The 13,054-nt window shown below is 54.4% G+C and overlaps 1 protein-coding gene across 1 annotated transcript; it reads left to right on the forward strand.

Annotated features, from left to right (window-relative positions):
• MED10 (mediator complex subunit 10) lies at positions 768–9,282 on the forward strand. The gene is made up of 4 exons (XM_018065763.1): positions 768–959; positions 1,832–1,915; positions 6,034–6,136; positions 8,668–9,282. The coding sequence occupies exons 1-4, from the start codon at positions 838–840 to the stop codon at positions 8,764–8,766; spliced, it is 408 nt and encodes a 135-aa protein (XP_017921252.1). The 5' UTR covers positions 768–837; the 3' UTR covers positions 8,767–9,282.

A 13,054-nucleotide genomic window follows, 5' to 3' on the forward strand; every position in this document is an offset into this window, starting at 1 on the left:
AGCTTCTCAGGAAAGCAGAGAGAAAACTAATGAAAGTTTTCAATTATTTACAAAGAGTACCTGTAATTTGTATTATAGTCAGTAAAGAATCTGCTTGCAATGCAGGAGGCCTGGGTTTGATCCCTGGGTTGGGAAGATCCCCTGGAGAAGGACATGGCAACCCACTCTAGTATTCTTGACTGGAAAATCCCATGGACAGAGGAGCCTGGTGGGCTACAGTACCAGGGGTCGCAAGAGTTGGACACGACTTAGCGACTAAACCACCACCACCTGTAGTTCGCATACTCAGGCAAAAAAAAAAAAAAAGGTCTTTTCATGGTGGAGTAAAGCTACTTTTTCCAAGTACGGCCCGCTGGGCTTCAGCCTTCTCGGCATTTTCTCTTCTAACAAACTTCAGGTAACGGTCAGGTCTCGTTTATCCCGATTTTACAGATGAGAACAAGAGGCTCAGAGGCTAGCGAACTTGCTCAGGGGCAGGGGAGACAGAGCAGGAACCCAGAGGCCCCCACCGCTGGCTCTGTGTGTCCCTCAGCCACGCCTGCATGTCCTGAGGACCAACACGTGCAGCGTGCCGCTCACCTGGCGGGCTTAGGGATCTTGGGGCGGGACCGAGCTGATACCGCCCCGCCCCGCGGTCAAGCCCCGCCCCGGCGGCCCCTCCTAAAGCCCCGCCCCGCGACCAAACCACGCCCCATACCCCGCCACGGCGGCCGCGCCCACCATCCAGGCTCCGCCCCATCCGACCCCCAGAGGAAGCGGAAGTGGTGGCGGGCCCGGACGGAAGCAGGAAGCGGTGGGGCAGGACCACGCCCGCGGCGGTGTGCGGGCTGTGCGGCGATGGCGGAGAAGTTCGACCACCTGGAGGAGCACCTGGAGAAGTTTGTGGAGAACATCCGGCAGCTCGGCATTATCGTTAGCGACTTCCAGCCCAGCAGCCAGGCCGGGCTCAACCAGAAGCTGTGAGTGGCAGGCGGGGCGGTGCCTGCGTGGGGCGGGGTGGGAAGCCGGGTCCGGCCGCGAGCCTCTGCCTGCCCCCCACTCTTGCTCGGAGGACTGTCCCTCCTGGTCCAGGCTGTGCGCGGGGGCGCTCGGCGCTCCCTCCTTCCCGCCTTGCCCTGGCTGGGACCTTTCCTTCAGGCCCCATTTGGAGAAGTCATCAGGGCCAGATAACAGTTTACCGTTTCTGGAGGAATCGCGTGACGGTGGGTGCTGGGGGGCTGAGAGGGGCCACGGAACGCTTATGAAATAGTTTTTCTGGCAACAGCCTTGTGCCGGCCCTGGTGCTAGGCCCCTGGGATGGATCAAAGGCGAAGTCAAATGCTGTGGATAAGGGCTCGCCGCTCTATGGAGGGTTCAAACATAGCCGTGTTTGCAACCCCACCTTCGTACACAGTGCTGTGGGACCAGCCCGGTGTTCCAGGAAGGCTCCCAAGCCGAACTGAAATTAAACCAGGCCTGGTGGCTTTCTTCCCTCAGACTCTGAGAATGGACTCTTGAAGGCCAGTCCACTGTGCCCCCCGCCACCCCCCCACCTCCCTTGTTGTCTTAAAGGGTACACAAAGTCTCAGAGGCTCCCGCCCTTATTCCTGTTGGTTTCTGACCCCTCAATATTGGTAATTCCTTGTTCAAAAAGAAAATCAAGGGATATGTGAGCATATTGTATAACTCCAGAGCTTTCCGGGCACTCTTGAGCTAACCAGAGCTGAGCGCTGCCTGTCACCTGTTCTGTGTGAGGAACAGGCCTCTAGAGCCCTCCTTGGCTCGGTGTGGGTGGTGCCCAGTGTGGTCATCTAAACTAACCTAATGTTCTCTTTTATTGCTTCTCCCCCAGGAATTTTATTGTTACTGGCTTACAAGATATTGATAAATGCAGACAGCAGCTTCATGATATCACGGTCCCTTTAGAAGTATTTGAGTAAGTGCTGTACTTGATATTCTGGCTCTTGTTTGGTTTTCCTGTAATGATTTCCTTATCCTAGGGCTTTTCTGGTGGCTCAGAGGGTAAAGAATTTGCCTGTGATGAAGGAGACGTGGATTCAGTTCTTGGGTTGGGAACATCCCCTGGAGAAGGGAATAGCAACCCACTCCAGTATTCTTGCCTGGAGAATTCCACGGACAGAGGAGCCTGGTGGGCTTCAGTCCATGTGGTCACAAAGAGTCAGACATAACTGAGCAACTAACACTTTTCCTTGACCACCAGTGTTTAAGTGTCTGCTGTGTGGCAGGGACGGTCTGGGTGCTGGGCATATGCCAGGGAAAAAAGCAGAGAAAAATACCTGCCTTCATGGAGCTTCAGGGATTCCCTGGTGGCTCAGATGGTAAAGAGTCTGCCTGTAATGCAGGAGACCTGGGTTTGATCCCTGAGTCAGGAAGATCCCCTGGAGAAGGAAATGGCAACCCAGTCCAGTATTCTTGCCTGGAAAATCCCATCGATGGAGGAGCCTGGCCAACTACAGTCCATGGGCCCCAAAGAGTTGGACACGACTGAGTGACTTGACTTTGACTTTCAAGGAGCTTATGTTCTAATGGAACTAAACAATTAAAAAAAAAAGATCTCAGTATAGTATTGTTGAAAAAGAGTTACAGGTGAATAATGGCTCTTGAAATATTTGAAAGACATCATAGGGTCTCAAGATCCTGGTAAGCTGAAAGGTTAGCCCCATGACTTCCTGACTTCTTCTTGAGGAGAAAGTCTTAAGTGGCTATATTATAAATTAAAAAAAAAAAAACAAAACTTAAAGGCAGAAACAACCCGAGAAGTACGAATTTGGTGTCTCTCAGACTGCCCTGGCAGTAATAGTTCTAGGAGATGATAATATGTGCTTCATTGGGGGGAAAAAAAAAAAGTTCTTCAGAGAGGGATGTTTAGGATGGATGTTTAGTGTTTCCTGCGAGAGAGTCAGCTGCACCCAGCGATAGTCATGGCCTGGAGAGCGCCTCTGGGAAATGAACTCTTGGGTTTTATTAATCCAGGTTTTAGCGCCCTGATTTTGCAGGTGAAAGAACTGATAGGTAACTGCACTGTCTTGCTAGCTAGTCAGTGTCGGAGCTGAGGCTAAAATTGTGGGCTTGTTAAAATCTTACTGTATTGAATATTGAAGTATAGTTGATCTACAGTGTTTTGATATCTGCTCTGCAGCAAAGTGCTCTAGTTACTTGTGTGTTTTTCTCAAGTCCTTTTCCGTCATGACTTCTCATGGGCGCTGCATGGGGTTCCCTGTGCTGAACAGTAGGGTCTTGCTGTGCTGGTAGGATCCTATACAGACTGGTTTGCCTCTGCTGATGGCAAGCTCCCGGTCCCTCCCTTGCCCAGCCTCTTCCCCCTTGGCAACCACAAGGCTCTTTTCTCCGTCCTGAGTCTGTCTCTGTTCGTTTGTGCCGTGTTTTGGATTCCACATGTGAGTGGCAAAGCAGAATCTGTCTGCTTTGTCTGTCTGACTGCGCTTGGCATCATGATCTCTAGGTCCATCCGTGTTGTTGCAAGTGGCATTGCTTCCTTTCCTTTTTAAAGGCAGCGGAGTGTGGAACTATCTGTGTATATGCACCGCGTCGTCTTTACCCTGCGCTGTGGTGGCGCTGGTGTTGTCTCCATGTCTGGGCTGCTGTAGACAGTGCTGCTGTGAACACGGGGCTGCATGTATCTTTGTGAAGCTTAGTTTTGTCTGGACATATGCCCAGGAGTGGGATTCCTGGATTATGTGGCAACTCTGTTTTTAGTTTAAAAATCTTGGACTTGTGTTGTCCTTGACCAGGGCCAGTTCTCTGGGCTAAGCAGCCTTCCTCCCAGAGCTGGCTTGGAACAGCAAGAGAATTCTGGGGCTTTCTGCAGTAAAACTGCAGATGGAAATCACTAGAGTTCCTTGCTCAGTAAAGGGAAAAGTTACCATTATACGTCCCCAAGGTTCACAGGTAGAAGTCCTGGTCACAGCGCAGCTCAGCAGCTGTGCTCCCAGAGGAGCACAGGCTGCATTTTTCACAGGCTCAGCTCTGTCCTGTCCTGCGGGCCGAGGGGCGTGGTGCCCAGGGGCGCTCTAGACTCCTGGGGGTGAGGCGCGGGAAGGTGGAGCCCGATTCCCCTTCCTGGAGGAGCCCTCATCAGAGCCGTGCTGGCCCTGAGTGTGTGGGATGAATAGATTGACGGATGCCGAGGACCACTCCCGGCTTCCGAAGTGGAGCAAAGGGGAGAGAGAGACCCCTGAAGGGGTGGCAATGCGAGGCTCTGCCATTGCAGCTGCAGCCACAGCTGGCCGCAGGGCCGGCTGAGACCCCTGTGGGGCTGAGATGAGGTGGCCTCCGGGCGCCCAGCAGCAGCAGTGTGCACTTGCGGTCGCTCTGTGCCTGTGGAGGAGGCTGTCCGCAGGGACTGCGCCTGTGGCAGAGGTGGCAGTGTGAAGCTTGGCTCTCCCCGAGGGGGAGCTCGGGGTTGGGGAGTTGGCAGATGTGGGATTCAACCCTGGGTCTCCAAAGAAGTGTCTGATATAGGTGACGTCATTGTCGAAAGGGTGGTTTATTTTGGACACTTGGGCCAGTCAGGTTTCTCCCCCCAGAAGTGGATGGATTTTGCTTAGGATTAATCATAATTTTGGCTTTTTTCATTCCATCATTTCAAGTACATCCCAGTAACATGGGATTTCTAGAACTTTTGATTTATTAATATTTTGCTATGTCGTAATTAAAGGTCAGTTTTTATGCCATCAGTAATAACTTAATGTCTTTAATCTGAAGTAATAATATTTTTTTTTAACTGAAGCATAAAAATGGGACTTGATTGTCGTGGTTTTGTTTCTTTGTTAATAATTCTGTTTAGCTGAGTGACGTGCAGGTCTTCAGGCAGACCTGTGGCCTTACCTGGGTAAAATGTGGATGTTTATCTAGGTGTGTGCTCAGTGAAGTCTTCGGGTGATGAAGACATTTTGGGGACAAGTTGAAATTTCAAGAAATCATTTTATATTGTTAAGAAATAATGGGAGAGAATCTGTCTTCGTCCAAATCAAGTTACTTAGGAAAGGATCAGTAGACATGTATACCCTGCTGTATTTAAAATGGAAAACCAGCAGGGATTTACTGTCCAGCACAGGGAACTCTGACAGTGTTGTGTGGCAGCCTGTCTGGGAGGGGGTCTGGGGAGAGTGGATACACGTATATGTGTGGCTGAGTCCCTTTGCTGTTCGTCTGGAAACTACCGGCATTATTAATTGGCTACGTGATGGTGGTTTATTCACTAAGTCGGGTCCAACTCTTGTGACCCCGTAGACCGTAGCCCACCAGGTTCCTCTGTGCCTGGGGATTCTCCAGGCAAAAATACTGGAGTGGGTTGGCATTCCCTTCTCCAGGGGATCTTCCCATCCCAGGGATCAAACCCAGGTCTCCTGTATTCCAGGCAAATTCTTTACCATCTGAGCCACCAGGGAAGCTCATACCCCATACTGCTTACACCCCATACTGCTCATACCCCACTGGCTATATCCCAGTACAAAATAAAAAGTTAAAAAAGAAAGTAGGATATCAGCCCCATCTCTCCCCAGTCTGTGAACTGATCTCAGGACGGGCAGGGCCGGCTCTTCTGCTCGGGGCTCTCCCCTCCCGCGTCCCCTCCAGGACGGGGTGCACTCGGAGCGTGACTGCTTCTCGGCAGGCTTCCTGTGTTGCCCAGGCCCGAGGCTCTGGCTCACACTTGGTTCTCTCTTGTCAAGAGCTGCCTGACCTTACAGGCTGTCATGAGGACAGAAAGGTGGTGAAACCTTTTGAAAAACACAGATGTTGAAAAATGTGTGAACTGGTGTGGCCGTGGAGCTTCGCTTGGGTTATAAGTGATCATCACTTGACTTCACGAGTTACTCATACGATTAGAAGTAACATGAGCGCGAGTGACCCCTACCTGTGTAGCGAGGGAACCCTGACTCAGCCGGTTCCTGGACACAGTTCCCTCTGAACAGGGCCGTGTGAGTCTGCCGTTGTCTTTTCCCCCGTAAAGAAGCTGTGAGAGGAGGTGTCAGCCGTGAGGATGTTAACGGCGATGTTTCCTGTTTCCAGATACATAGATCAAGGGCGAAACCCCCAGCTCTACACCAAAGAGTGCCTGGAGAGGGCTCTGGCCAAGAATGAGCAAGTTAAAGGCAAGATCGACACAATGAAGGTAAGGTCCTTCTGAATGGGAAGTGATGTAGGGGCATCAGGAAATGCTCACAGAGCGAATTCGGCTGGCAGACGTTGAGGCGTCAGCTGCTCGGCCGCATCGCGCTTTCGGCGACTCTGAGTCGTGTAACAGGTTGCTGCTCAGTTGTCTAGTTGCTAAGTCAGGTCTGACTGTTCGCGACCCCATGGACCGCAGCATGCCAGGCTTGCCTGTGCTCCGCTTTCTCCCTGAGTTTGCTCAGACTCCTGTTCATCGAGTCGGTGATGCCATCCAACCATCTCATCCTCCGCTGCTTTCTTCTTTTGCCCTTAATCTTTCCCAGCATTGGGGTCTTTTCAGTGAGTTGGCTCTTCACATCAGGTGCAAAGGATTGGAGTTTCAGCTTCAGCATCAGTCCTTCCAATGAATACTCAGGGCTGATTCCCTTTAAGACTGACTGGTTGGACCTCCTTGCAGTCCAAGGGGCCCTCAAGAGTCTTCCCCAGCCCCGCAGTCCAAAGGCATCAGTTCTCCAGCTCAGCTTTCTTCATGGTCCGACTCTCACGTCTGTACATGACTGCCAGAAAACCATAGCTTTGACTAGATACAGACCTTTGTAGGCAAAGTGATGTCTCTGCTTTTTGATTTGCTGTCTAAGTTTGTCAGAGCCTTCCTGCCAAGGAAATAGGTAATAAAATTAAATGCCTTGGAGACGTGTCATAGCATAAAAAAATGAAACGATGTGGCAGTCTTGTAGGAAAGTCCCAGGTAATTTTTGTAGTGTTAGCTGTCATTGACTTAACTGCTGTTTTCATTTGTAAGGTTTTAGTGTCTCCAGCCTGCACGGGGTGCGTCCCTCAGTCAGGCCCGCCCCTGCCGCTGCAGGTCGTGGGCCTGGAGGCTTCTGTCCCTTCCTGCTCTCCTCCTCGGGGATCCTCGCCAGCGGCCAGCTCATGGCCCCTGTACCCGATTCCCTGCTCGCTCACGGCCCCTGTACCCGATTCCCTGCTCTCCACCGAGGCCCTGCTCCGTCCTTGTCTCCTGCTGTTGATGAAGTCCAGGAAGCCCTGCATCTTGAGCGTGACGCCTGGAATTGTTTCCTTACATTGACTCGCTCGTGATTCAGATTGTGGGGCGGGTGTTGCCGCCCCTTCCTCTTGGCTTCCGACAGGGAACCCCCCTGCCTCCACGCCGGTCTTCATTCCGCCCGGCCTGGCTGACCTCGAGCCCCTCCTCCCAGGCCACTCCCCTGCCATCTCCTCTGCTGGGAGCCCCGCCCGTCCTCTGTGCCCTGCCCACCCTCCGGGGTCCGCATCTCTCCTCCTTCAAGAGGCCTCGCGGGCCAGCCTTCTCTCCATCCCTGCCCCATGTCCCCCATGGCCTGAACCCTGTGTCCCATGCAGCCTGAGCCCCAGGGGACCAGGAGCACGAGGCGTGTGTTGCCGCTGACCCTGGGTACAGCGTGCCGCATGGTGTCTGGCGTGCTGCGGGATGGCTGCGTGGGGACCGTGATGATGGCTGTCCTGTGCTCAGGGCAGGGGCCCTGCCCCAGGCGTGGCTGTGCTGTGTTGGCTCATGTGGTGCCCACGGCCCGCCTTCTGCTTTGTCAGCTGGAGCCCCAGCTGCTCTTGAACTGAGCATCATCCCCGTGAGCTGGAATGTTTTGGACTGTGTGGCTGAGCTGTGTCGTCCAGCAGGGGCCACCACCTCAGAAGCAGGGTCGCGGCCCCTGGGGGGTGCACTCCCGGGTCCCCGCGCTCCCGTCTTCCCCGCCGTCGGCAAGGTCCCCTGCCCGCCCACCAGCAGGGACGCTAGCGACTCTCTGTGCCGTTTGTGTTCCTTTCTCTGCCTCTTGGTGTCATTTCCTGTCACCGTGAATGCCTCATGGGACAGCTCGTGTGCCCGGTGGGCCGCATGCTGAAGCCTGCTCGAGCTCTGTCTTCAACGGTTCCTGGAGTGTTGGTATGCAGCCTCCTTTGAGCATGTCTTCCTGTCTTCACCCAAGTGCAGTATCTTTGTATATCCCTGCGGTACGGCTTTACTGTATAGCTCGTTGTTAGGCTTTGAGATGCTGGCCGGTATTAGCTGCATCTGAGGTCGGATTAAGACAACGCTGATAGCAAGGCTCAAGGAGCCCCAGCATTTGGGGAAGACCGGTTTCCGGGTACTCCAAAAGCCTCACTCGGGCTGTGTGCATACAGTGACCTTGATGTGGTTTGAGTTAATAATCGCTCAGTTAAATATTCTGTGAAGATTCCTGTGCTGTGTGCCGTGTGCAGAAACCCTCTCTGCCCCTGTGACTGGCTGTCGTCGGAGGCAGGAGGGAAGAAACGGCGTTTGAGTGAAGCTTATCTTCCAGGCAGCTCTGCTGTACCCACCGCGGTCTTGGGCAGTCACCCGCTGCTATGGGCCCGGGGTCACCTCCGGGGCTGAGCACACAGCACCGCGAGGGCACGGTCTCTCCTGAGCTCGAGGCTCGCAGGCGTCTGCTTTAACTTGGGTGGCGGGTCCCCAGCAAAAGCATGCTGACTGTGTATGTTTTTTCTCCTTAGAAATTTAAAAGCCTGTTAATTCAAGAACTTTCTAAAGTATTTCCAGAAGACATGGCTAAGTACCGAAGCATCCGAGGGGAGGACCACCCTCCCTCCTAACCGCACCCGCCCTCTGTCTGAAGACCCTCCTCGTCCTGCAGAGTTGTCATGGCCCTCAGGCCGCTGTGACTGAGCGCGTCGTCCGTCCCCCTGTCCCCGTCGCGGGCCCCTGGGGATGGGGCCTGCAGGCATGCGGGCAGTGCCCCCAGCCTGCCCTCCCCGGCGCTCTGTGTGGTCCTCACCCCTCAGACGGTTGGTGATCACACAGCTTTGAGCGCGAGGCATCTGCGTCTCCACGGCCAAGCAGCCTTGGAAATAATATCACAGGTAAACCAAACGTTTTTAAAACCCGCGCTGACAGTTTTCTTTTAATGTACTCTTTCTGTTCCTTTTTTTTTTTTTAATGTCAAAACTGAAAAAAAAATGGGAAAATTGGTTTAATATGAGAAGTACTTTAAGTTGGTTTTAAGTGCTTTAAATTGTATATTTTTGAGTACGGTGCATAAAGAACGCATTCGGTGGAACTGTGTTTCCAAGGACTTCAGTTTGTCTAACGCAATAAAGTCTTCAAACACTGACTTGCTCCGTGGAAGTGTTTCTGTGACATTTTTATGATTTGGTGCCGTGTGTCTTGTAAACTGTGGCCACTTCGCTCGCGTGAGGAGTAGTGGTGAAATGTGTCCTGCGGGCGTTGGAACAGGAGAAGCAAGAGCAGAAGGCAGAGCTCGACGCCCGCAGCCTGTCTCACAGGGGGCCTCGCGCTGTAGTGACCGCCGTGCAGGAGCGTTCCTCCCCGGCCGCCCCGGGGTCCCGTGTGTCAGCCTGGGGGCTGCATGGGGTTACGGTGCCCTCTGACCCCGCAGGGCCGCGCGGGAGGCGGTGTGGCTGCTCAGCTCGGGCAGTGCTGTTGCTGTATCCGTGGGCTGACTCAGAGCCGCTGGCCCAGGGCAGTGGTTCTCAAGGGTCTCACAGACCACCCGCCCCAGAATGTCCTGGACTCGTTTATTGGGGAGGTGGACCTGTTGGGTCAGCGGCCCTGGGCTTGGGCCCCCGGGACTGCCTTGTTGGTTTCCTGCTCCCAGAGACTCCAGACCCCCCCGGGATTGAGACCCACAGCTGGAGATTTCAGTCTCATGGGAGGGTGGGTGTGGACAGGGGCTCCCCACCCAGTGACTCCAGACCCCCGGGATCGAGACCCTTCAGTCTCATGGGGGGGTGGGCATGGACAGGGGCACCCGCCCCCAGTGACTCCAGACCCCCGGGATCAAGACCCTTCAGTCTCATGGTGGGGTGGGCGTGGACAGGGGCACCCGCCCCAGTGACTCCGGACCCCCGGGATCGAGACCCACAGCTGGGGACTTTGGTCTCACGGTGGGGTGGGCGTGGACAGGGGCACCCGCCCCCAGGGACTCCGGACCCCTGGGATCGAGACCCTTCAGTCTCACGGGGGGTGGGTGTGGACAGGGGCCCCCGCCCCAGTGACTCCAGACCCCCGTGATCGAGACCCTTCAGTCTCACGGGGTCTGGGCCTGGTGTGGGCTGTAGTGTCAGGTGAGGCTGTGGTGTGGCCGAGTGAAGGGGGTCAGAGTCCAGCTGTTGGCTCTCAGCCGCCCCTTCCTCTGGCATGGGGGCTTCTGTGTGCCCTCGCTCCCCAAGGGGTCTTGTGTTGGCAAGGAGTAGGGGCCCAGGCCCCTAAGGAAGTTGCTACCTCCTCATCAGTGGTTCGTCCTCTCCTGAATGTCACTGAGAAAGGCCTCCCTTCCTGAGCCGATTTCTGCTGGATGAAAACTGCCCATCCGGTAGGCCTGGGCCCTGGGCGCTCCTGCACTGGCCCTGGCGTCTCCGCCACCCTGTGAGCTGCCTGCGGGCATCAGGAGGCCCAGCTCCCACGAGCCCACTCGGTCAGCACGGCCTCCAAGCTGCAGGAGGTGGTCCCCTCTCACAGCCCGGAGTGGCATGGGTCCCGCAGCCCAGGCTCATGGCAGGCGTGTAGAGAGTGTGTGTGGTGTGCAGCCTGCCTGTCACGGGTTCTGACCCACACAGTTCGGCTGACCTGGGAGACGGCTTTCTTCTGACGTGGCAGTGACCCAACCGCAGCAGACCCTCCCCATCCTTTGGAAGCATCGCACGATCTGGGTGTGGGCTTCCCGAACCCCTAGCCTTGGAAGAGGTGTTTGCACCCTTCTGCCTGGCTGCCCAGCAGGTCCACAGGCACCCTCGATTCCCATCTGGGTGCTGGAACTCACAGGATCATAGCTGGCATAGGGGACTGTGGTGCCCACCCTGGGCCCGAGGATCAGGCAGCCTTTGGCCGTTTACTGTGAGAAGATGAATGGAGATGTTCATCGCGCTGTCAGTGACGGTGCAGAGCCCCCAGGGTGGGGTCTGCTGACCCCGGCCCAGCAGGGCAGGGCTCACGTAGCAGGAGTTCCTCTGGAATGGTCTCCTGTCTCCTTTGCAGTACAAGTTTGGGCGCATGGTCAGCCTTGGGACTTGCTAGCGTGTTTCATGGGTTCTCTCCATTTTGCACCATGCCTGCCTGGTATTGGCATTCTCTGCACGTGCCCACCAGGTCAAGTCCTGTTCAGGATGACCAAGCAATGCAGGCTGGGAACGGTTCCCAGGGTCAGCAGGCAGCCTTCCTGCAAACTCAGTGTGAAGGTGGTGTGTGGAGTGTAACTGCCCACGCCCTTTAGGTTTCCCTGGCAGTTCCAGGACGACACCCCGGACTCAGAATGTGCACCCTTACCTCTCGGCCCACCCCCCGATCCCCGCTTCCCCCGGGGTGCCAGGACCCCTCCTCTTGTTTCAGTTAGAAAGTTAGAACACTGATGACTCACACTGTCCTGGTGGCAACCGTCCTGATGGGCTGCCTCTTCCGGTCACCCTTACTCTTCCTTGACACCTAGTCAGTTGCAAATTCCTCCTTTGATTTTTAAATCTCCCCTCTGCCCACTTCACCTATACACTAATCAAGGAACCAACCAGCCTGAAAGCCCACTGGTTTTCAACTGTTATGGCACCAAGATGTGGACCTGAGGCCTGAGCTTTAAATCAATGACTTGCATAGATTATTTTAACGATTGATCACCTCAGCAACCTCTGCCGTTAAGAAAGTGAAAGAAACCAATATGAAGCCCTGACTTTATGCAGAAGAAGGATGGATGCCCTTCTTGTGTTTGGGTAATCAGTTGTGTTCATTGTGGAAAACTCAGAAAAATACAGCTAAGAAAGTCACCCAGTTTTGGTGTCCTGACTGTTAATATTGTGCTTTTTATCCATCTGGACATTTTTCCTACAAACACACACGCAAATGAATAGCTAGATGTGGAATTATTCCTGTACACATGGGTTAGTGACTTGGTTTTTTCTTAAACAGCATACCATGAACAGCTAGGCCAGTCAGTAAACTGCCTAATGGTTCTGCGTGCTGTGAATGCGTCATGTTGGTACTTGTGTGTCAGACCTGGGTTAAGCACCCTGCGTTTGTTGACTAAGCCCCCAAGGAAGCCCGTGGGGTAGTTTACAGACAAGGAAGCTGAGGAGCAGAGAGGGAGGCAACCTGCTCAGGTCACCCAGCTCACAGGCAGGGGAGCAAGGCCTGCACCTAATTTCCAGAAGCTGGAAATTGAGGTGGGCAGGATCTCAGGCTCCAGGGCCTCCAGGGGAGGGTCCTTCCTGCCTCCTTTGGATGCTCCGGGTCACATCACTCCAGTCTCTGCCTGTCTTCACGTGACCGTCTTTTCTGAGTGTCTCTCTCCTTTTGTAAAAAATCTTTTGAGCTTGTTATAATATTCCTCCTGCTTTATGTTTTGGTTTTTTGGCTGCAAGGCATGTGGGATCTTAGTTCCCCAACCAGGGATCAAACCTGCTCCCTCTGCATTAAAAGGTGAAGTCTTAACCGCTGGGTCACCAGGGAAGTCCCTCTGTGTCTCTTATAATGACGATTGTCATTGGAAAATCCAGGGTGGTCTCATCTCAGGATTCTTACCTACATTGGCAAAGGCTCTTTCTAAATTGCGTTTGCAGAGTCTGAGGGACAGAGCTGTGCAGGCTGGCCGCCGTTTTCCACCCGCCACTCCACCGGTAAGCCATGTCTGCCGCGTAAGGCCCTAGCCGTGCTGACTCTGTCCCCTGTCCTTTCTCTCACCCAGGTCCGCCCAGAGCCCCGCCGCACGCCCCCCGCCTCCCAACGCCCCGACCCTGGGAAATGTCCAAGTCCCTCATTCCAGCAGAGGCGGGTCAGGAGCGCAGAGTCTAAGACCTGGGGCTGGCGAGACCACATGTGTCCATGGAGAGACAGGAGCAGCATCTCCACCCTGGTCCTGTAAAAGCCTTTTCTGCTTTT

The sequence above is a fragment of the Capra hircus genome, chromosome 20 (genome assembly GCF_001704415.2).
Source record: "Capra hircus breed San Clemente chromosome 20, ASM170441v1, whole genome shotgun sequence".
Taxonomy (NCBI): Eukaryota; Metazoa; Chordata; class Mammalia; order Artiodactyla; family Bovidae; genus Capra; species Capra hircus.

Coding starts and splice junctions, on each gene's coding strand:
- MED10 (XM_018065763.1), top strand. CDS start 838: ATGGCGGAGAAGTTCGACCACCTGGAGGAGCACCTGGAGAAGTTTGTG. Junction 1,916..6,033: donor GTCCCTTTAGAAGTATTTGA/GTAAGTGCTGTA, acceptor TCCTGTTTCCAG/ATACATAGATCAAGGGCGAA. Junction 6,137..8,667: donor GCAAGATCGACACAATGAAG/GTAAGGTCCTTC, acceptor TTTTCTCCTTAG/AAATTTAAAAGCCTGTTAAT.